Consider the following 24,646-nt stretch of genomic DNA (forward strand, 5'->3'; position numbering starts at 1 on the left):
AGCTTTCCGACCCGCTAACTCCAACGAGTTGGGCAATGCGAGAACGTAGCGCCCCGCGTCCCCCATATCTTCCCGTACCTTCGCCTTTCTTTCTCTCGCTGTGTGATGAGCGTTTAACGCTTTAACGCATTTCTGCAATATATGAGAACGAGCGGACTGCGCAGCAGATTGAGAAAATTGCGTCGCTTTGGTTCGTGTGAGTCTTTTTTTCTTCTCGTTTCTCTTTGCACCTATCATTCCTTTTAACCCTTGCACAGCGAACTGTAGCCAGTGCGTACATATGCTTGCTAATTTCCTTGTCTTTCAATCTCTTTTCTCTCCTCCTCTCGTAGTGTGCTTCTTGCTCAAGAGTATGCGCGCAAGTGTGTCTACGGTTTGTGTTACTGTTATAGTGTGTGTGTGTGTGTGTGTGTGTGTGTGTGTGTGTGTGTGTGTGTGTGTGTGTGTGTGTGTGTGTGTGTGTGTGTGTGTGTGTGTGTGTGTGTGTGTGTGTGTGTGTGTGTGTGTGTGTGTGTGTGTGTGTGTGTGTGTGTGTGTGTGTGTGTGTGTGTGTGTGTGTGTGTGTGTGTGTGTGCGCGCGCGCTTTTATGCGTTTGTGTGCTGTCATTTTATGCGTGTACCTGCCTGTGCGTGTATATCTCTGTGTGTGTTTTTGTTCCTCTGTTTTTATCCGTGCCTGGCGAGGTTGTAGGTTAATTAGGTCCATGTCGTTTAATGTTGCTGTGTAAATTTTCTGCTGCCATGAGTATACGAAAGCGCTATAAATGCGCTCGTTTATAACTGATTGCGGGCGATCGTCCCTTCACGGTTGCAGGAGTCCCGCGCCTAATTGTTTCTCAAATTCGAGTAAGTGTTATACGTATATAGACTTTCTTAAAAGCCATCTTCAATGGTACGCGTGTTGTGTTTCTGTAGCCATACTATCACACCACATGCGGTGTTATTCAGACTCCTTTGAAGTGGCTATATCGTGGGCATTTTTTCAGAGACAAAAGTTATTGGACCACGATTTGGCGCTATGAAGGTTTAGGAAGAGATACGGTTATTATAACATCTTTCGTGAAGTCTACTTGCCTCAGTGACGGATCTGAAGCGTGATGATGAGCTTCGTGGTTGTCCAGTGCTCTTGCCTCTCTCTTTCTGTGCCTTCTCTCTCATTTTTCTTCGGTTCATACTTCAACCTCCTTCTCAGTTAGAAGGGTTCTATCTTTCTTCTTCTCCATCGTCGTCGTCGTCGTCGTTGTCATAGTAGTAGTAGTAGTGGTAGTAGTAGTAGTAGTAGTAGTAGTAGTAGTAGTAGTAGTATAGTAGTAGTAGTAGTAGTAGTAGTAGTAGTAGTAGTAGTAGTAGTAGTTGTTGTTGTTGTTTTAGTTTTGATGGGAGTATAGAAGTAGTAGTAGTAGTAATAAAAGCACCGATGGGGGAACGTTTGGACTAGTTAGTGAACATTTGCGGTTACTTGGAGCGTTACTACTACTACTACTACTGCTACTTCTACTACTACTACTACTACTATGTCTGCTACTACTACTACTACTACTACTACTACTACTACTACTACTACTACTACTACTACTACTACTACTACTATGTCTTCTACTACTACTACTACTACTACTACTACTACTACTACTACTACTACTACTACTAATTTTACAACAGCAACTATAACTGCTGAAGAAGAGTGGACAGTTGTCAGCTCGTTTGTTCATATCCACAATATTGAAGGGCTTGTGTCAGTATAGTGATTTAGACCATATACCGGTTAGGGTAAACAATTTGATTTTAACCAGCAAGTGTCGTTGTGGTGTCGCAGGGCTGGCCGCGTCCTCGGGGAGACCCAGCAGCGCGGGCCCGACACTGAGTGCCGGCGGGTCGCTGTCGTCCAGGAGGAGCACGCTGCTGTCGCAGGCCGGCACAGCGTCCTCTCTGAGCGTCGAGAGCAACCACGCCCTCTTTCCGCAGGCGTCGCTGGAGAGCACCGACTCGCGCGTCTACCTCACCTCGTCCGAGGTACGCTCCTATTTAAAATCACGCAGGACAGTTTCCCCGTGCGAGAGACCGCTAAAGGAAACCACATCTCGCGCTGTTGATTGTATCGGGGCTGTAGGAGCACTGCTTCAGCCACCATGAGAATGATCATACTTTCCCGGGCCTGCATTCAATAAAAAAAAAAGGTCGTACTTCGTAGAATTATTTTTCCAACGTAAGCGGTGCTCCAGCCGTGTAATGTAGCTTTAGCTACGCTTCGCTTAGTTCTTATTACTTTACGGACGAAACAGCAGGTGCTGACTGAGGAATATAGCAATTGGATTTGTCTAACTTTCTTCCTTTTAGCTTGAAGCGGCATTGCGATTTCGCCATTTTATAAAGTACATCGTTTTATGGATGCGACGACGCTGTCGTGAATATGCGCGTGCGCTTAAACTAGTTGTCTTCGTGCATCTAAAAAAAAAGGAGAGAGAGAGAGATAGAGAACTTAATTACTTGGGAGTTTTCAGAACATCAAGCGCTATTAATGACGACAGAAAAATGACAGGAGGCTAAAGAAGCCAAAGAATAGACAAATCCCTGTGTACTACTACTTTACCAAGGCATCAGTCCCACAAAATTCACCTTTCAAGCTGTCGTTCACGCTGTAACATCGCAACGTCATAATTCAACCTAATAATGTAAAAAAAAAATGCTCTTGCCTTTTTTTCAATTTTTCATGTTGGCGCGTATAGGTGCTCGGCAGCAACCAGGACTGAACCCTGATTCCACTCTGCTGCTGACGCAAGTTGCGGTGAGAGGTGCGCGTGTTGTGGATATTGGAGAAAATTCACCGTTGTTCGGATACTTTCACGACGTATCTGCACATATCAGCTCCATGTGGTTTTTACATTACTTAGCCATCAAAGACATCGCCGAAAACGTCAAAATGATCGATAAATGGTCGTTCACACATGCGACTAGCACCGGTCGCGCCACCACGTTAGTCGCACGGCGACTGGTCGCAAATGGTCGCAAAGCGGCTGCTTTGGCTCAGTCGCTCGCAGCTTGATTCTTCAGTCGCGTGACTGCAGTCGCAAACTTCTGAACCAATCACATGCGCAGGAACAGAACGTCAGCTTATTTTACGGGGCAATGGCAATGCGAGCCATATGCGAGCAGACGCGAATTCTTTGTGGCGGCGGGTATAAGTCGCACGCAGGTGTGAACATCGGTCGCCTTGAGTTGCTGTGCGGTCACCAGTCGGAAATGGTCGCGCGACCGGTGCAAGTCGCACGTGTGAATGAGCCTTAAGTTTCCGGGAGTCTAAACTCCACAAAACGCCTTCGCTGTGCAGTGAACTCGCGCAAAGAAGGAAATTATTATTATTATTATTATTATTATTATTATTATTATTATTATTATTATTATTATTATTATTATTATTATTATTATTATTATTATTATTATTATTATTATTATTATTATTATTATTGAGACAAATAAGAAGATGATGGAAAACATGAACGTGACGATAACGGACATCATGATGATAAGGAGGCAGGACAAGCCCTTTGTAGGCCTGCGCGTTCGTAACTCCGTTCCGCAGACGTCCTTCGGTGTCATTTGCTACGTCGCACGTCACGCAAACAGCTGGACACGAAGCCTACAACGTCTTCGAAATCTAGTTTACGGCTACCTTCGCGCCAGGCTAACCTTTATTTGAGCAAGACGTATGCAAACCGTTTTAGCATCTTCCATAAGCTAAATAGTTGTATCGTTGTTTGTATCACTGCGAACTCCTTTCTGCATTCAATTGAATCGGCCGAATTTAAGTACATGAAGATGTCCGTCACTTCTCTGACGTGAAATTAAGATTGAGCGATAGGCTAAAATGCTGGTACTGAAAGTCGGCATGTGTTTTGTTTTTTTTTTTTTCAATCTGCAGGTAATAAGCGAGAACTTAGGAAGTAAAATATACTAATTAAATAATTAATTATCGTTGTAGTTGCACGGCCAGTTCATTCGAAAAGCAACTTGCTCACCACCGCTACTTACACGCGCGCAACTGCTTATCTATAATTCCGTTTTTGTAAAATTTGTTGATGAAAACTTGCAACTAGCGCGCTATGCCATCTAGGAGAGAGAAGCGTTTCTGGCGAAATGGCTCAAGATACGGAACAAGGCTTGACACAGCAGCGCCGTACTGAGACCCGACTCGCTAAATAAGACTAGCTCGTACCGAGAAGAAAGCAAGCTTTAAGGCAAGCTGTTATTTATGAGGCTCCAGGGGGCCTTCTCACTCAACCGCGGAGTCATGCGCATTGCGCGCGTGTTTTGGAGTCCCTAAAGTGCACGGCCAACAAGGAGACCGCTTCACCTACGGCTCGCACTGCATCGCAGTGAAGCAAACTTTATCAACCTCGCCCACCGTTTCGGAGAAGAAAGTTTATTCGCGCTGTAGACCTCGTACGTCTTCGTTTAATAAGCAACATCCGAGACTCGCGCAATAAAGCGAGAACTGGGCGAAGCACGCTTGCAACTTCTTTTAAATGGTCCAGTAACCCCCGGCCTTGTAGCAAATGGCCACGTTTTTGTCGTGGCCTAAGTTCTCGCGTCACAGCTAGCGGCCTCACTTTATATTGAAGTACATCTAAAAATCCGCTGAGAACACCTCTTTTTTGTGGCTGATAATCTGAGGAACACTATCGTGTAACATCAAAATAGTTTGGACTGGTACAGTGTTGTTTCCGAATTGATTTGACAGAAAAAAATTGGCCGCGTATCTGCGTGCTTCGCTGCAAATGTCGTGTAAAGACGATAGAAGAGGCGCTGTGTGAGATATGGACGCCATCTGGCAATACGTCGGGAAACATGAGTGCTGTGTTGCGTGCTGGTAGTCCTGGCGCAGCAGCAGGCGAAGACCGGCGGTGACCAACGCGACCGGCGGGGACGCCAGCCAGCCCGAAAACGCGGTTTGGCGCGAAGCGCTGAAGCAGAGAAACGTCCGCACTCAACGAGTACTCTCCACACACTCTTTATTTACACGTCGCCTGGATAAAACAGGAACGCCAGAGCGGCGCCCACAACCGGCAGCCTGAAGGCCGCCCACAACGCTGCTTTTTGATTTTTTAAATATTTTTTTTCACCTTCTTGGCCTTCTGAAAACTAAAGTTTTTCAACACCAACCCATGGCATTCGTACAGTGCAACAGAACCGAAACCGAAACACAACAATGAGCTCGTGCGAAGGGCACGGAGGAAGGCAAATTTCAGCGCAGTCGCATTTTCAGCTTTGTTGAAACAGCGCTCACTAGACGACGACGAAGTAAAAGAAGGCACAGGACAGGCGCTGCCTGTCCTGTGCCTTCTTTTACTTCGTCGTCGTCTAGTGAGCGCTGTTTCAACAAAGATGAACGCATACCAACTCGCTCAAGCTTCCATTCTTATGCATTTTCAGCGCAGCTTAAGAAACTAGGGTCCTTAAAATTACGTATGTATGCATTTTCTATTAAAGGAACACGCCACCTAATACTTACCTAGTGATGTTGCACCTCAGATATGCATGATATTTACTTTTTGATCGACAATGTTTACAAGTATGAACAGCCGTACCAGTTCAAGACGGCTGGCCCTTGGGCAAGTGGTTCAACTTTGGCCGAGTGGCTGAATCGAGGGACGTGCCGACGAACAGAAAGACAGACAGACCAAAATTTCTGCGTTTAAGTTCCCCAAGAAAGACTATCGTCTTTAAAAGAGATGTAACGAATCAGTAAGGACAAACGGAGCATGAATAAAACCATAGAAATATCTTCGCGAATGATTTTAAAGCCTGCACAATAACTAAGAATCTGAAGCTGAAGACATACGTGATTTTTTTTTTCTTTAGCGTAGAAATCATTTGCTTTGCGTTTGTAATTATGGTATTTGTGAGTGTGATACGCTTTAAATATAGAACTGCGTTGCCCTTTCACTAAGGTGATGTATTTTGTTTGTTTGTACCTGTGTACAAGAGTGCTCTTTTTTTATGTATTACTTAACTATATGCGCGACTGTTCGTTGGTTAACGTGGGAAAGAAAATACAGGTCACAGAAAGCATTCAGCAATTTCGCTTGAGTCAACATCTTGGAGGCAGAAAATAACGCTTAAACTGGTTTCAGACAAGACGATTCACGGGTCACTGAAAACAATAAGGGAGGAGGAGAAGGAGAGAAAGGAAAGGCAGGGATGTTGACCAGTCTAGAAGGGCCGGTATGCTACCCTACACTGGGGGAAGGGATGGGGGACATATAAAGATAGAGAGAGAGAGTAAGTTCAAGCCAGTCAATGATCTCGGAGGCACGTATGACGCTTACACAGGCCTCGGACAAAACGCTTCACGAGCTGCTCAAAACATTAACTTCGCGTGAGTCAACAATCTAGGAGGCACGTATGACGCTTAAAAAGCTTCAGACAAGACGCTTCACGAGCCACTGAAAACTATAAATAACTTCGCGTGAGTCAAGAATCTCGGAGGCTCATGTGAGACTCCTAACATGCTTCAGACCGGATGTTTCACAAGCCACTGAAAACACTAAGTAACTTCGCGTGAGCCAACAATCTCGGAGGTACATATGACACTTAACGGGACGCTTAACAGGCTTTAGACAAAACGCTTCACGAGCCAATGAAAGTCTTCGTTGCTTCACGTGATTCAGCAATCTCGGAGGCAGATATGACGCTTAACAGGCTTCAGACAAGAGGGTTCACGAGCCTCTGCGAAGAGCTCAGTACAGATCGCCTTCGCGAGGAGAAATTCAATCGACGAATCGACGGAGTACGCAACGAGAGAGAGAAGCCGCCCGACGCAGTACGTAGTCGAGGCAAAGCTAGACGCGGGCGCAAGTGGCTCGAATGGAAAGCCCGGAGGCGTTATTTTTTCTTCTCTTTATCCGACACATATATTTTTTTCACCAGTGATCGTATTAGACTCTCTCGTGCCTACGCGAACGCGAGAACGAACGCGAACTGGCGCCTTTCCACCGAGTGCGTCTCTAACTCTGATGGTTCTGTTTCTCGGTCGACTTCGCCCCACCGCAGGTTTGCCGCTCCACGCTCGATAATACCAGCGATACGTACGTTTTATTTTATTTCTTCTTTTTCTGGTCCCCGCTGTTTTACTCGATTCATTTCTCACTCGGTTCGAAGAATCGCAGAACATTTTGCTGATTTTTTTTGTCCCTCTCAAAAATTCTTCTTTACGCCTTCGCGCCTCGTTGCCTGTGGGCCAAATTCACACTCGTCTCCCCCGAGGTCCTGTTTTGTTTCTCCCGTTTTAGTTGATATTATTTATTTCCCGACTTACGATATGCCGGTCTATCAGCGCATCCTTTATTTTTTCATTTTTTTTCGATCTCCAACGCGGAGAATTTTCTCCTGACGTCATTAGAATTTCACGCCCGCGGCGGAGTTCAGTGCTTCTCCCGTCATAATTTTTTTCTCTTTCAATGCGGGCTCCCGTTTCATCGTTGGGAAACGACCTCTCATGCGAGTTCGATGGTGAAAAACAAAAGAAAAAAAAAAAGAACAGTTCGACAAGAAAAAAAGGGGAGAAGCGTGTACGTTTATTTATTTATTCTTTTTTTGCCCGATCTTTTTCTTCACCTTTTTTATGTTTTCGTCACACACAAGAGACGCGTGGTTTGTTTTACGCTACTAAGCGTAAGGCTGGTGGAAAGGCTCTTTTATTATACCGTTCTCTCAACTCACCCCTTCGTTCCTTCGCCTACACTCCAAGTGCTTATTACCCCGATTCACCTTCCTCCTCTCTCTCTTCCCCCGTTCTCCTCCTCTCCCTACTTCTCCTTGTTCTCTTTCTGGAGTCCTCGGCGTCTGCTCTGCTGATGTTCACAGACTAAAGAAGTGCGCGAAGTTGGCCTAAGCAAAGCGACGTTCGGAAGGAATTGCGGTTGGGTGCCTCTTCATAAACAAGGGGGGCATTTCGCTTTCTTTGTTTTGTTTTCCCGAGCGCCTGCTAAATTTCTTGCTCCGTTCTTATGCCCAAAGCCGCTCTTCTCCGCTCCGAGGGCTGTGTTTCCGATATTTGCTTTTCTTTCTTTCTATCTTTAGCTTCTCTCCTCACTCCATTTGCAGCGAGAGAAACGGCGACTCCGAAACATACTAGTAGGCGTGTGTGTAAATTGAACGGGAGTGTATAAGCGGTGACATGATTATGCTAAGTTTTTTCGTTGAACGACGTTCGTTTGTTCGGACGCAACCATCCAGAAGAGTTCTGGGTGGCACGGAAGCAGGGGAGGTGCCGCGCGGGTGTTGTTTTCTTTTCTTCGCTCGGAGAAAAATAAAGATAAAGAATCACAGTTCAGAACTTCTGACGGGCTGTGGAGGAAGCACTCGCAACATGTATTTCTTTATTTTCGGTTGAACCGCCTCCTTGTCCAGTAGGGAAGGAGACTTCGCTGCATCATTTATCGGAATAACGAAATTCTTTTTTTCTTTCCCTTTATTTTTCTTGTACAGATGGGCGAAGCCTTACAGGTTTTCGAGTTTTTTTTCTCCCATCTGATTTCTGAGGTCGTTTACATTTGTGCGCTGAAGCTTTCACGCTGGCTGCTGCGCAAACGATGTACCCCCCCCCCCCTCTTTTTCTTTGTTACCATGTAACAACGGCAGAAGCTCTTTCTTTAGACACGTAGTAGCGGCCGGCCTATTGTTTTGGTATTGTTGGGGAATACTAAAAGCGTGCGTGTTCGTAGGAAGGGAGGCGTTGGGTTTTGAAGAACATCGCTCCCTAGCTAGGCAACACGCGAAAGCTTTTTCGCAAGGACTACGTGTAGACCGTAGTGGGGCTTTTCTTGTGCTGTCTCGGTTATACAAGATCTACGATAATAACACTCGAGGGTGTTTATAATCTCAAGAAGAAAACACAGATACCTAGATCGTTCACACCAGCTTGAAACACCAGAAACACAAACACAGACACACACACACACAAACAAACACACACACACACACACACGCACGCACGCACGCACACACACACACACACACACACACACACACACCACACACACACACACACGCACGCACACGCACGCACGCACGCACACACACACACACACACACACACACACACACACACACACACGAAACGGATAAGACCCAAGGGCAAACACAAGACACAGTGATGTGAAAGCGACGGGACAGGCTGTCTCAGTTCTTGTTCTTGTTCACCTATAACGGTGGCTCGCATCCACTGCGGTGGACTGGCCGAGAATTGAATGGCTCAGTTGTAAGCGCCAGCCGATCCCGTCGTTTTCCTTTCGCTGTATCTTGTTCATCTCGAATTACTGGAACATAGGCAGTTTTTACAGCGATACCAAGCCTTGTTTTGGAATACGGTACATCATAGTGAGAGGTCTTTTTCGTTAAACCTGAAGAGAAGTGTATTCACATCAGAAATATTGGTTCCAGAAGCGCCGCTACACAACAGCCTGGCTGTGCAATGATTTAAAGGAAGCCGTACCAGAAGACACTGATAACGCTAGGTGGTCTTGCGTTGCTAAGCTCGAGGGCGTGGGTTTGATTCCCGGGTATGGAAACCGCATTTTGATAGGGGCGATATGCAAAGAACACCCGCATGCCTTAGATACAGGCGCACGTTAAAGAACCCCGGGTGGTCAAAATTAATCGCTTAGTTCCCCACTGCAGCGTCCCTCATAATCATACATCGTTGCTTTGGCACGCAAAACCTCAGCAATCAGCAATGTTCAACGGCCCGGCGATGAAACGAGAGTTCCCGATTGACAACCGGACCCTGGAATGTTTACAAAAGCATGTCTGTTTAGGTCACTTACTAACAGGGGAACCTGTTCACGAAAACAAAGAATTACACTATCTCCCGCTAAAGGGGACCATGAGGCGATGCGAAGCAACGTTTCGGCATGTCGAGCCCACGTTTCATTCGTAGCAGTTTCCCACCGACGTTGCCGTTTGCGCTGGGCTTCCCTAGCTCGGAACTCGCGGTCCGCTTGCCGACGTTTACGTTGCGCTTCGGCGCGTAGAGCCTTCCGCTGCTCCGCGATCTCGGCAGGCGTTAAGGTGTTACTGCAACTGGCGCCGACGTTGACGTTGGAACTCGTACACCGGCGCAGCCGGCGCAGTGACTGAGCGTGTGTACGACCTAACGCGAGCCTTTTATCTAAACGAGGAGGAGCAGAGAGAGTGGAGAGGAGGTGTGTGGAGAGTGTATGCGCATGCGCAGTAAGGGTGGTCACGGCGCACACCATCACCCCCACCGGATTGAACTCCGCCATAAGATGATTCTCATATAAAAGTTAATGAAGCACAAGGATGGACTGCATAGCGCGCTTATTTGCAGACATTCCCAAATTATGACCGGCAACTTAGCACTGTCGGTGAAGGCGAGAAGTGTAGAACGGTTTCTCACTACCAGCGCTCTCACGTGGGGCAATAACTTCGAGGATAATGAAGTGACATAAAGTGATATAAGATGACACAAAGTGGCACAAAGTGACATAAAGAGTCGACGACAAAGCTAAGTCCTAAGGTCCATAATGTGTACGTTGAAGTCGCCGATTAGTATAAAGGGTTTGTGCTTGTAGGTGTTTTATATTGCTCTGTCACAATTATGATTGATATTAGTCTATTGTAAACCTGATGTCTTGATTTTACATGGTGCTGTGCCTTGCGCACGGACGCCAAACGGACGAACAAGCCTCGGCCTTAAGGTTCTTCGCCTCTAAAAAATTAGACCTCTGAAGCTCACGTAATGCATAGGACAGATAACCGATGGTGAGTGACAGTGACAGAAAGGATGCCAAGGGATGAGGAACGCAGCCGAAGGTGGCGGATATTTAGTTGGGGTGATAAAAGAACGAATATTGCAGGCATAAGATGGAATTAGCTCGCGCGAGACAAGGTGAATTGTACATCATTGGTAGACCTCTGCCCTGCAGTTCACATGATGACGATGACGCTGGTGCCAAGGATAAACAAAGCTTCACATCGCCAGGTGATGGAGAATAATGGTTTACAACACCATTTTCATTACGCTGTCAATCCGACATTTCCTTCGTGAAGGCTGTAAGCAAGATAATCTACTATAGTGATCTTTGCTCAAGTACATGACGTTAGGAATAATTTAAACTATCTTAGAGAAGGGTACTACGTTGTGAAAAGCTATTTCTTGATCACACATCTTAGAATACAGCTTTGTCCTTTAAACGCTTGCGCCACATCTTAAACATTGTCGCATGGTTTTCAGCCCCCCCCCCCTTTTTTTTTCTGGTGATTAATTCGCAGCGTATAGAGCTTTGCTCAGCTGCTGTTGGTTGCTTGCGCTTATAGCCTTCCTTTATGCCTGCACTAAATCCACTAATCGGGCATCGTTCAGGCTCATTTGAGAGTGGTGGCGAAATCCACGGCGCGATTTAAGTATTCGCGTATCAATTAGACAAATGCTTTGAGTTGCAACTAGCGGAATACACCGAGTCGATTTGCCTTTCAAGAGTGCGAATTACGGATGGCTCATTAGGCAAGAGTTTCTCGAGAACCTCTGCGGCTGTACTGCATTGTCGCTATACCTCCCAATTAATTATGCACGGCCGTTTTATCTCGAAAAGTGCGTCTCGCTCCAGCGCTTGTCTTAGCGTAGATTATACGCTTCCTCTTCGCAGGCGCGCATGCTCTCTGCTCTCCACCACATTTAAGACTGCTCACGTTTCAATTATTGCGATTTCCCGAGAAAAAAAGAAGCCTTCCTTCGATTATCAGGTACCTTGTCGCCGGCATGCCTCCCGGCCCGCATCGCTCGATTGAACGCTGGATCTGCATATAAATCAGCACTCATCGCACGTACACGTGCTCTTTTAAAAAAAAATTAAGTTATATTTTCCGTGCTTATACCGCGATGCGACTATGAAGCTCTCCGTAGCGAGATACGCCGCAGTAATTTCGACCCACTGAGGTTGTTTAACGTTTGCGTAAATCTAAGTACGCGGGCGTACTACTTCGAGGCTGCATATGGCTGGGCGAAACCACAAGTTTGTCCGTCCTACGTATGCAAGAACATAGCGTCTATGTGCCACAGAAAGTGGGCAAACCCCCGCCACTCACTATTCGTCCACTAAAGATGATGAGGTCGTGCACGGGCGAAAACATGTGTGCCACAGAAGTTTGGCAATTCCCATACTCACCGTTTGTACACTAAAAATGAACAAGAGAACACGCGGGCGGCAACGCCAATTACGATTTCTGGACAGACGTAACCAATAATTCGCAAAGACTTTAATGAACCGTAGTGATAAGCCCAGTGATAACCACCGGGGCCGCGGCGTTCATTCGCTGTTTAACCATCAGTACGGAGCCCTCGGGCGGGGATTTTTGCGTTCAGACCCCACAGGAACGTGGCCGCCGTGGCTCGAAATCAAACCCGCGCCCTCGACGTCAGCATCACGAAAGCTTAGCCGCTAAGCTATGCTACGGTGGGTACACCTTCTCTTTCGAACAGCGCGATTGTAAAAAAATCGACGTCTTTTGGTCGCCTATAACAATTATTTCTAAAGAATGCTCGCAAAGGGGTGTCGAATTACTGCGTGCGTTTATGATATGAGGCATAGAACTGATTGCTCGCAATAATTTTTCCTGTGCAGACATTGCTTCGCTCTGGGGCCCAGAGAGTACCGAAGTGCTTTAGGCAAAAGCTGGAGCCGTGCTTATATTACTTGATATTATGCGGCAGTTAATGTTCTGCAGCGATTTAACTCCGTATAGAACAGGCTAGCGCTCCTTTTTTTTAGCGTCCACTCAACTCAGAAGTTTATGGACCACGAGATTGAAAGAAGCAGTGGAGTTCGTCTCCAGCGGGGAATTTCTCGATTCGAGACAATGGCACATTTGTGACTGTGACTTGGTGTCGCATTTACGAAATGCATTGGTTCTCCTCTGGAACGGAAGCGACAGTACGGCTTGTAATCGTTCTGGCAGTCATTTGCGACCGCGTTGACCCGCTTTTGCAGCAGGCCACTTTCGGAGTATAAAGTCAATCTTGGAGATTGTGTCAATTTGGTCAATTTTAGACAATTTCTGAAAAGTGTGAAAATTTTCACATTAAAAAAAACCTCCTGTCTGCTCTTTTGAAATTGATGGCTAACCTTTTCTTCTTATCTCTACTTTGGTGTCCTAATTGAGTTGTTGCAAGAATATAATTAGCTAATAATTATTTTTCTTCATCTCCTCCGTCCTTCTTTTGCAATCATCCCGCGAATAGCGTTCATTTCTTCAACGGCAATATACGTTCGAGAAAGATCTATCTTGCCGTGTAAATGTGTAGGAGTCCCGCCAGCCGTACTTAGAAGACACACACACACACACACACACACACACACACACACACACACACACACACACACACACACACACACACACACACACACACACACACACACACACACACACACACAACGAGCGAAAAGAATGAGAAGCAAATATACACCCGGCCAGAGAACATGTGATTCCCTCCTCTGTAATGGCCATGTAGTCTCCGTCGACCGCACTAAGTAGAAAGTCGAGTTCACCCCGGATGACATGGGGCCACAGGCAAAACCAGAAACGCTAATCGAAATCCCGCGGTCGGCGCTCAAATGAAAGCTCGTACGCAATACCTTCTTCGTAGTCGCTTGCACGACCTTGTCTTCGGGGTGGCGAGGGGACGGGGGTGGTTGCGACTACGGTGTGGGGTTGTGAAAAAAAAGGGGGGGGGGTAATCTTGTCCACGTCTGCCGCACTGATAGGCACTGTCCGACAAAGGAAGCACCGACGCCAATTTTCTTCCGCGATTCTCCTTCATTCTGCGATGGCAGCGCTCCCTCCCCGCCTTGCAAGCGGGCTCTTCCGCAATAAGACTCGCGCTGCGAAAGAGACAGCTTTACAGGAGAAAGATAGCCTCCGCCCTCTGCCGTTCGTTTCTTCTCCGTCCTCATCGTGCGTTTCCTCCTTTCCCTTTGATTTCTTTTGTTTCTTCGATATTTCTTCGCTTATATGTCCTGCGTCTTGTACGCATACGACTTAGTCGCTTATTTACGTACCTTATTTTTATCATTATTATTTTCTTGCGACAGGCCATCGTCTGGAAACGCTGCCTCTCACCGCGGTATGCCAAAGCGCCGGTAGCGGGCGGCATCTTTGATATTTCTTTTTCGCTTATTCCTTCTTCTCTTGGCTCGTTTTACTATCTTCACGTATGCGTACAAGCGTGGAATGGGGGCCGTTTTCATCTGTTCATTCAGCGTTCTCCGTGTCTAGCTTGCCGGCACTCGCGTGACTTTTGTGTCGTGGCTGCATGAAAAGCAAAGGGAGAGAGAAGGGAAGAGAGATTTCTTCTATTGGAGTGTCGTGGCGGCGGCGGCGGCCTGTGTATGCGGCCACTAGCCATCGTCGTGATGGAGGCGGCCGCCCCCACTTGTCGCCTTTGTGGAGAAAGCCGCTCGAAGCGAGACTGTTTTTCGGGAGGTCGTATTTCCTCTTTCTCCTTTTCTATCCTACTCGCCGACTCTTCTTCTCCCTTTTTTTTTTTTGTCCTTACAAAGTCCCACCCGCCTACTCGGCGAAAGAGACTTCATTTTTGTGTCTTCCCGCGTTCTTTTTCGGCATGCCGCAAAAGCATGGGTGGTGAGCGCTCGCATTCCATTGTACGAGCACGCGTTGGTGCGTGTTTCGAGATGAACTCGCAAATGTTCATCTCCGCGCGAGCTTGCTTGGTCGTGTTCTCTCTCTCTCTCTCTCTACTTGCTCGCCTTCCTGCTCGAATTCCTTTCGGGAAAGCTGTATTTGTAAGTTTGCTTCAGAGAAGACGCGACGACACCATCATCTTCCGAGCCCTCAGCGGGGTATAACCATACGCCGGTTCACGCATCCGCAGAGGCTTTATAAGGCTCGAGCCCTCTGCGCAACCGCTGAATCACACACGCCCCTTCTTTTCTTTTTTTCCTGTTCAGGCTTCGAATGAATGCCGTCTCGGTTTTCTTCCGTGCGACGAGCTCGACTGTTTGCCGCTGCTTTGAGCACCCACTCGTCCCTCGTGGAGCTGTTGCTCCTTTACTTATTTTTACTTTTTTCTTACTGGCGGCGTTGCTTCATAACGGTTGAGAATACAAATAAATATACAGCGAGTGCAAGGGACGCTTGGGGATTTGCGAACGTGGAATGTGTTCGATCCCACCATTTTTTGTTCGCATTGCGGGGATGCACCTTTAGCTTAATCTTTGTTTTTTGTTTTTCATTTTCGAAGTGTTTATGTTTGTTCTTGTTTCTTCTCCACCGAAGCCCAGCGAATAAAATAAGCATCGATCTTTCTTTAAACAATGCTGCGACTGTCATACGTCTCCTGCACGTCGTCACGTGACGTTTCTGTTTGCTACTTTTCGTGTTCGTCAGTTCGATCACTTGTTTTGCTGCTGTTTTTATTTTTCCTTGTTGCGAGCGTAGCATTTTCATTGGGTCGCGCAAAACCCGTTGCTGAAATGTACATATGGGATAAAAATGACGTGGTTGGTGTTGCAGGGGATCTCTTGAGCGACGGTTTTGTTTCAACGCTCAGGTTTGTCATCCGTCTTCAAACTATTTTTTTAACCTCTTGGAAGTATCACCAACGCTTCATCTCTCTATGGCCAGGTCGGGATATATATTCTACGTCTACGTTGTTGTCAGTGAGATCAAAGGTTTTGCGTTCGCAATGGTGCGATCACTTTTTCTGGCGCTTCGGGTGTTATAACGGCGCTCTTGTAACGCAATGTGACACTATACTGCTTGTGTTAGCGGCCGAAATAGCTAGGCTTTGAAAAAAAAAGTAACGGAAAGATTTTCCGAGTCATTGAACTCGCGTTCTGCGGTATCGGCTATACTCTCCAAATGTGAACCATGACACCGTCGCCATTCCGATAAAAAAATAACAAGAACTAAATAGACGAATGCGTTATTGTTGAATTATTATCCCGTGAAATATGTAGCCAGAACACCAGCGCACTGTTTCACGAAATTGTGCACCAACTGGTAGTTAGCGAGAGCTCTGCGTTTCTTTGAACAAAAGTTGGTATTTGATTCGAGGTCTTCGGCTTTGTCTATGCTGGTCGTGCCTGTGAATGCGAGAATTGGTCTTGCGATCAGATTGCCTGGCTTTTTTTTTTTTTGTCGAAACGTTTGCAGGAGCGTTGCTGACGACGTGCTAACGCTCTTTGCAATGTCCAAAAAAATGTTCATTTATTAGAGCGCACTGTGCACTTTGAGTGCAAAAACGTAACTGGAAGCGCGAGCTTGAGAGTTCGTTGCCTTTTCTATCTGAAACATTGTCGGCAGCGTTCATGCTAACTGCTTTGCTGGGACAACGATATGTATTACATTAAGATCAAGAAAGAGAACTCATAAATTACCTGCGCCTGAAAGAATGTAAGATCCGAAGATATACATATATGTAACAAAAGGTGCATTCGAGGATCCGTAGGCCGTAGATCGAATGAAAAGCGTTCGCAAAGCGTATTGTGCTGGGGCACACCGGTGCGCGGATTCCTTTTCCGACCGTTTGTTGTCAGATCGTGCTGACACCGAATGTACGTTCATAGCTCGCCTTTGAATATAGCTCGCTTTTCTTTCTTGCCTTGCATTTTTTCTTTCGCGCATAATTAAGCCCGCTGATCCTATCCTTCCATCCTGTTTTTCATTGTCTATTGTACGCGTACCATTTGAAGTCAGCAGGCGTGGTGCCGCAGTCTTTCTGCATTACAAAAGGCTTACCACTCGCGCGCGCCGAAATTGCCTGGCGCTCATTGAAATGCATTTGAAAAGACCCGATCTTGTGAGAAAATGAACATTTGCGTTTCACGGAGGCTTAGCCGGGGCACCGACCGCTCTCCTTTTGATTCGGTCGAAAAGGTAGGAGCTCAACTAATTCATTCTTTTTTGTAATACTTATCGCGCACGCCTGCTGAGATAGCGATGTATAAAATGCTTTTTTTTTTTTTCGCGAGAGTCGTCGCTACAAACTGGACTGCGGAGTGGAACATTACTGACGAAGGGTCAGCAAGAGGGGACAACGAAACGAAAAATATTACAAGTGGACGGAGAAAAGGGAAGGATTGGGAAGGGAATGGGGAAGGACGGGAAATCGACCGCGCTGGTATTGCGGAGACGAGAGGAGGGAAGCAAGGAAAAAAAATGTTAGTTCCCAAAGCGGGAGGATCTGGAGGGGGGCCTGCGAAGCAGGCCAGCCCGCTTCTGGTCGCGTTTTTTTCCGCGGTTTCGCGCTGGCAAGCAATTGACGTCACGTCCGGGCGCACCCGGGATTGGGCCGTTTCCCCGAACGCGTCTGCGTCCGGTGTTTGAGGGAGAGGGCGGTGCGGCGGCGGGCGGACGTCGTCTGCTACTGCAGCGTAGCGGCGCTTTGGTGTCAGGACGCTAGCGCTCGTAGTGGCGGCGCTAGCTGCCTTCCAACGCGACGCCCAAGAGCGCTTGCCGCGTCGGCGTGCCTGAGGGCGCTCCGATCCGATCGCGGGCTAAATTTAGCTCCTCCGCCGGGGAGTCGCTCGGCGCTCCGCGAGAGGGAGGTCAGGGATGACGCGGGAAGCGGCGAAGATGGCGGACAGCGAGCCCGGGGCTCCCGGAGTCGTCGCCGACTTCGTCGGCGCCTGGGATGCTGCTGCGCTCGAGTGCACCGATGCTGCGCCGACGCTCGTGACGCGACGAAACGCCTGCGACGGGCGGCTTCTCCGCGCGGACCAGTAAGGAAAAAGACAAAAGGAGAAAGCGAGGACGGGCCTCGGTGTTGGTGCGCGCGTCGCGTGCTGCTGTTTTTTTTCCTTCGTGCACTCGAAGGAAGAACGTGTCGTCGTCGCTCCCCTGGCAACCAGCGGCCGCCGGCTGCTGCCGCGGCGGCGGCGGCGCCGCCGTTAGGCCTAAGCGCGTTCGACATGGTGATGGCACTGGACGGCCTGACGCGGCTCTGCCCGTCAGTGCTCTTCGACTGGCGTCTGTACGCCGAGCGGGGTTGTCCTTCTTTCTTCCACAAGCATCGGGGTCGACTTCGTGTCGACGACTGCGAGCTCGCCTTCCTCAAGCAGGTAAATAAAAAAATACCCTAGCTCCCCTCCCACCCTACTGACCCTGTACCACCGCTTGCAGCTACTGTCCCACCCGCGCGTAGTCGGGGCTTCTCTAATCTTTAGATAGACGGACTCTATGTGCTGCAAAGCACCAACTAGCCTTTTTATGTGCCACTTTCTTTGCTATTTAGATGTCATGGCCCGCCTGACACACTGAAAGTTTCAGGCTCGTTCATGTCTCTGTTAACTAACCTTGTTTCACTGACTCCCTGCGCATGAGACGATGCATGCACGAAATCCACCCCTGTCACGGTATCTGCGGAGAAGCTGTTGTGCCTAGCTCAGTATCACGCCCGGAAGCAAGTGGTGTCCTTCGCATTTCATTCGGGAATGTGTTCAAGCTCCCTCTGTTTCACTTTGGATCGTTCGCAGATGCGGAGACGCACGTTGTGCCACGTATATGGTTTCGCGCGTTGCCGCCGCATATGCCGATAAGCGTTGCTCAGTAACGTGCACAAGTTGGAAGCCGCGTGCTCACTGGATTCCGGGCGCCTTTCGGTTTCCTTGCGGAATGCATGTAAACAAACGTTCGATAGAATGAAGTCGCCGTGGAGTGCTTTCTTTGTTTCGGCGTCAGGAGTCTGGTTTATCGGTTAGATCGCGCGATTCTGATTTGGAGAAACAAAAAAACTAAGCGTAAAATTTAAACGAAAGTACGCCATTGCCATCTCACTCTTATTACAAGGGTTTTCGTTAGTCGTAGATAAGGCATTTTTCGTCCCACTTAGAGAGAGAGAGAGTAAATATAAGACAGGAAAGGTAACAAAGACAAATATGTGATTTTCTACCCTACATGGTGGCGTGGAGGAAGGAAAAAGAAAGGAAAGAAGGGAATAGCCCATGCATCTTAATGATACTCCTCACAACACAAGATGATACTCTCAGTAGTACAATGTCAGTTACTTGTAAAGACTGCAAGAACACATTCGTAGCCCTCCGTTGCGGCCGCTGATAACTTCACCATTGTAACGTGAACGCTGCTCAGAAAACCTGTACCTCTCGGGTATTCCAAAATTGTGTTTTTCACTCTGTAGTGACGTAAGCGTGAGCTTGGTGTAACAACGACAAAACGTGGCTCTAACAAGACGTGTTCATTTTAAATGCGCCATCTAGCCCTTGTGTTTGCGTTACCTTGCTCTTTTCAAAAGCGTGGGCGCTTGGTTCGGTGCTAATATCGTCGTTGCTTCTCGTGTAGTTCTTGTTGAGGGGAAGCCGAACAGTAGCTGAAGTTCAAAACCTTGTCCACGCGTACGTGCAGCGGAATATAGTCATGCAAGCCACGCGACAAGGACAAGATATATTTCGAGCTAACATTCTTTAGCTGTGTTGCACCATTCTCTTCTCTGACTATCTGCAGTTGCTGAAAAACGCCTGACGCGGGATATCTCTTTTATACTTGTCCTAAACTCACCGCAGATTGTTCTTATTGTGGGAATGTGCCTGGTAAGGAGCATACCGATACTTTAAGCTCAGCGAATACGTGATTGAAAACGTGAGGCTGTTTAGCTCTAACCACCTGCCCATAGCCCAGACTTCATTGATTCAACTGTCCCCGCTGCATGCAGATGGTTTAAACATGGCTACGTCTATGTAAGTGTACGTGTTCCTCCTGTAAATTCACTGTTTTCCTTTTTTTGGAAGCATTAGAAGAGAATAACGTCAGGACCTTCCCGTGATCTCCTGCTGTATGCTACCTACACTTTGTTTTCCTTCTTGGCGGCAGCAGTTAAAAGCGTGCGATAGGGTGCATCGTCTCGTGCGTGACACCCATGCCCATCGACATCATCCGGCGGCCTCCTCAGCCTGTGCTTGTAATTCCTACCACTGCTCCAGTGGTGTAAATTGTTACATATACCAGTTCACCATTTCAAAGAGCAGGCATTTTGGTTTCTGCCATCGATTATATAGCTGAGACATGGTGCAACCACGCAAACAAATTCGCGTTTAAAGGAATGTCGAATTGATTATGTAAGAGGCTTTTTACCGATAGGGCTACGAAGATTGTTCAGCTGTGTTGCTTTTAATGAACACAGACCGTCAGCTTTAACATTCGACCGGACTGTACATATGCAGTACAAGTTTTGCGTCATACTCTCAGTAGGGCATGAAAATCAGAGCTGTAGTGAAGTAGCAAGGTGGGTAGTCTATGTACGGCTATCAGTTTTTATGTCGCCTTACAACCGGCACAGATATCATCACTATTACGGTAAAATGAAATAATCTTGCCACAGCATTTCCACCAACTGCATCGCCCTCTATTTAAAGATGAAGTGTAAAATTGGGAGGAAGTGAAGCATAGGTACATACACTGGCAAATTATCACACAGCAACATTTAAGTAAATGAGAGAGTCCACGGTTGGCTAGTTTCTGACGCTCTGGCTGAAAAAGAACCATTAAAAACCATCATTAACCACTGTGCCGAGCCGATTTGCCCAGTCGGTGTATCTTCTAGAATACGGAGACTAGACTGTACATCTAAAGATGTTTCATTCAGGCACTGATATCTGCGAGTTCAGAACTCAGAAGTGAACTTTTAAAAAAAGAAAGGTCTCGCTCTAAAAACACTTGCCGGTGAATTTAGTTGCCCTAGCCTAGAAGCCGTAAGTTTAAGATCACCGCTATAGCATGAACATTTTCACGCGTACTTTCTCACTTTATTGGCGCGTTGGGCATCAACTTGCCACAATCGTCAAACGCAGAATGCGTTTGTACAATCATTTTAGTGCGAACTGACTGCAGTAGTACCGTGGCCTGGTTCTTAAAGCTTCCTTGAAGCAAAAGGAACAGTTCCCTTAACCTACGATTACGGCACTCCTACGCGTTCTTGAAATCGCCCTTATACATAGCGAACGTCGTTCTGAATTCGGTGGCAGAGGCTATAAAAGAACTCAGCTTTGGTCGTTTCAGGCAATAACATCCTTCCTGCTCGCGTATCTACACAAAGGGTGAAAAGAAGAAAAGTGACGTCAGTCCACGTAAAAGCTGTACCAATGCGGCTATTTGCAGTCGTGCCTTCGATCCTATTTATAGTACTGCCATTTATCTTTATTATTTTTTTTTCCTGTTAATATTGGCACTCACTCATACGCGTGCTTTGCACATTTCGTCGTTTTCTATTTCGCCTGCGTTCCGCTATGTCATCACTTTTCGTTTGCCGTTCGGGTGAAGTCGCAGTAATGCGATTACAAAAGAAACCGCTTCGCCTTTTAAAGAAACCTCGTTCTGCACCTCAAGGGGGTTTCCTTTCTATTTGCGGGCTCTCTTATTCTCGCCTTCCAATTTTTTTTGCCGTCGACGCATTTCGCAAACGCACGTTTTGTGACGTCGCTACCAGAGACGGCGTTTTTATACCTTCGCCTTTCTCCCCTCCTCCCCCATTCTTGGACATCTATTGGTTGAGAATACAGACTTCGTGACGTGCACAGTCTAGTTCGTGACGACATAGCTTTGCCCTGCAAAGGTTACGAAAGTGAACCCTGGCGCCGTCGCTGTTAGTATAGTGCGGCTCGTGATGACTAGCAGATGAACTTATCTGTCATACCCGTGGCTTCAGACGTTACTGAGACTTTATTTGCAACGATTCGCCTGCCTTCGATTTACCTAAATCTTGTGAGTCAATTCTATGTTTGCGTAAGCGCAGATGTGATAAGACTCTGGGTGGCTGCGGCGATCAGCTGCTGATCTCATAAGTAGATTGGTTAAGGTGTTCGGCTGCTAACCCGCAGGTCGCGGGTTCGATCCCGGCCGCGGCGATCTAATTTCACTGGAGGCGATACGCTAGAGGAGGATCGTGTACTGTGCGTCGACGGTGCACGTTAAGGAATCTCAGGTGGTCGCAAATTTCGAAGCCTTCCACTACGGCGTGCCTCATAATAATCGTGGTTTTGTCACGTAATACTCCACGTATTATTATTATTAGGCTATCTCTCTTGTAGTAATTTACTCGTGCGACGTAGCATCGCTGGCTGCTGCGGCCGACGCGGCCTTTCGTTTGTTAGACTGGCGTGACAGCGTGTGATGATTCCCAGCGTGCTCATCAAGGCTGCCCGACGCGAAGCGTGACGGCCTCCCGCGTCCTGTCTGCGACAGCTTCCTGACACGACCTATCATCGACGGCCTCCCACCTCGTTACTTTCGCAGCCAACCCGGCACACATTGTTTTGGTGGTGTTTTACGTGCCCAAATCACGATACGCTCACGAAGCATGGTGGACTTCAGAATAATTTTGACCATCTGGGGCTCTTTAACGTGCACCTAAATCTAAGCGTACGGGTTTCTTTACATTTTGCCCCCATAGAAATGCGGTCGCTGTGGCCGGCTATTGAACCCGTGTCCCAGAGACCCCTGGACGTATATTACCACAATGGCTATTGTTGCTAACAACGTAATAATATTTTACATCCATACTACTGTGGTTCCTCCTTGCTGCAATAAATGCTTCGCACACAAAGGCAGTTCTACTATCGGAACTTCACCGCACTTTTATTGTAGTAGTTATAAATAATAATAGTCTGTGTACTTATAGTACTTATAGTAGTACTTATAAATAGTAATAGTCTGCCCTCAAACGGTACTTCTTTTTTTTTTTTTTTTGGTTACCTTACACAACAACCGCTTCTGGAACACCATTTTACTTCTCATAGAAGGTTTCTATTTATAGCGATAATGAACAAATTGCTAGAAATAGTGCGTGCACGCATACGGAAGTTCAGATGGGCAGATGAGCCGAGGAGCGCAAGTTGCACTCGCACAACGCACTGCAGAAGGAAACTGTACTTGGACAATGAGAGAACTCGGAGCAGGCAGTACGGTTTAGCGTTATAGAGTGACTGCACCGCGCTGCGCTTACTGTAGCAGCGCTTGTTCTCTCGTACCGCCATCTTAGGGTTCTTAAACGAAAAGCGAAGAAGAAAACGAAATAAACGCGGGAGAAAAAGAAAGTTAAAAAAAATAAACCGACGTAATTGAGCAACGCGGGCACAAAAAAGGCAGGGCACGTAATAACGAGGTTGGGCTACTAACGAGTTCAGCCGGAGAATAAAAACAAAAGTCGGGGAACAAAAAGAAAAGAAAGAGGGCGCTGGGTAGATGTACTCACTTCTTATTCTCCCTCACCGTATATCTGTCCATACGGTCGTACATATATCGAGCGTAGGAGGGGACCCCGGCTCTTCCTTGGCTGCGGAGGAGGAGGGATTGCGATGAACAAAAAGGGGGCAATCAAAGTTACATTAAGGAACGAGAGAGAGAGAGAGAGCGGCATCTTTTTCTTTACTTTTTGATATATACTCTTTGTCTGTTTCATCTTCAAAACCGCAGCACTTTTGTTAGAGGGCGTGCCGAAGGACAGGAGAGAGTGTAATGATATTTCGCTTCGAGAATCTTCTGGAAAACAGAGGAGGGGGGGGGGGGGGAGAAAGGATAAACAGGTTGCTTCTGGTTTGCTACCCTACAATGGGAAAGGGGAAGCGGGTAGAACAATAAGAAGGGAAATGATATCCAGGGAGGGAACAGATGATGACAGTTACAAAGCGCAGTTAGCGTTAGGAAATGATGTGCGAAGATATAATAATAATTGTTCGAGTTTTACGTTCCAAAACAGCGATATGATCATGAGGGACGCCGTAGTTGTGGACTCCGGAAATTTCGACCACCTGGGGTTCTTTAACGTGCACGTAAGTCTAAGTGCCCGGGCCTCTGTCATTTCGCCTCCATCGAGATTCGATCCCGCGACCTTCGGGTTAGCAGTCAAGCACCATATCCACGAGACCACCACGACGGGTGAGCGTGAAGATGGACGGATTGCGTTAAGATGGAAGAGTGCATAAACAGCACACACGGATAGCGATATAACAGTGGGAGTATCGAGAAGCCGCACGTGCGGGACATACCAAGAAACACAAAGTGCAAACGCCAAACTTTAAGTGTCCATCGCCAAGCAATAGGCTGGTGAGGCTTTTAGTGCCATCGACGGATGCGGCCGAAGTCCAAGAACATTCGACTCAGGTAATGTACTGTTGAATTCCAGTCGACTCAGTGCAGTCCGCAAAGAGATGCAAAGATGTACTGAACATCAATACAATGTGTTCGATGTTCAGAGTTCTGTTCTGTTCTGTTCTGTTCTGTTCTGTTCTGTTCTGTTCTAACTGTTTTGCTGTAGAGAGGTTGAGGTCCATATTGCCTCGGCTACTCCATATCACGAAGTTATGCAGCGAAAAAAAAAAAAAGGAATAATACTGAACGGTACCTAAACATGAACAATCCGCACACTGAAACCACTTAGAGTGTTCAGAGGAACACACTTCTTTCGCACCTTGATGGGCCTTACATTCTGAGTCGGAAAGAATAGGCGCTCGTTAATGCCACACCATGCTTCGGACTCTAAAGCAGTGTTGCATTGTTGCCCGAAACCCAGTTGGCATCCTAACTGAGCGCGCTGCCAAGTTCTGACGAAATAGCTGAATAGGCTACACAGGAAGAGAAACAGTGTGAAGCGCGAACTACC

General features: G+C 47.2%; 1 protein-coding gene across 1 annotated transcript in view; it reads left to right on the forward strand.

The window, feature by feature from the left end:
- LOC119396301 (protein still life, isoform SIF type 1) overlaps nt 1-24,646 on the forward strand; it is a 263,129-nt gene that overhangs the window by 155,508 nt on the left and 82,975 nt on the right. The window contains exon 11 of the mRNA XM_049417036.1: nt 1,817-2,013. Within this exon, the coding sequence (XP_049272993.1) occupies nt 1,817-2,013 (197 nt within the window). The remainder of the gene's footprint in view (nt 1-1,816; nt 2,014-24,646) is intronic.

Source organism: Rhipicephalus sanguineus, chromosome 6 (genome assembly GCF_013339695.2).
Source record: "Rhipicephalus sanguineus isolate Rsan-2018 chromosome 6, BIME_Rsan_1.4, whole genome shotgun sequence".
NCBI lineage: Eukaryota > Metazoa > Arthropoda > Arachnida > Ixodida > Ixodidae > Rhipicephalus > Rhipicephalus sanguineus.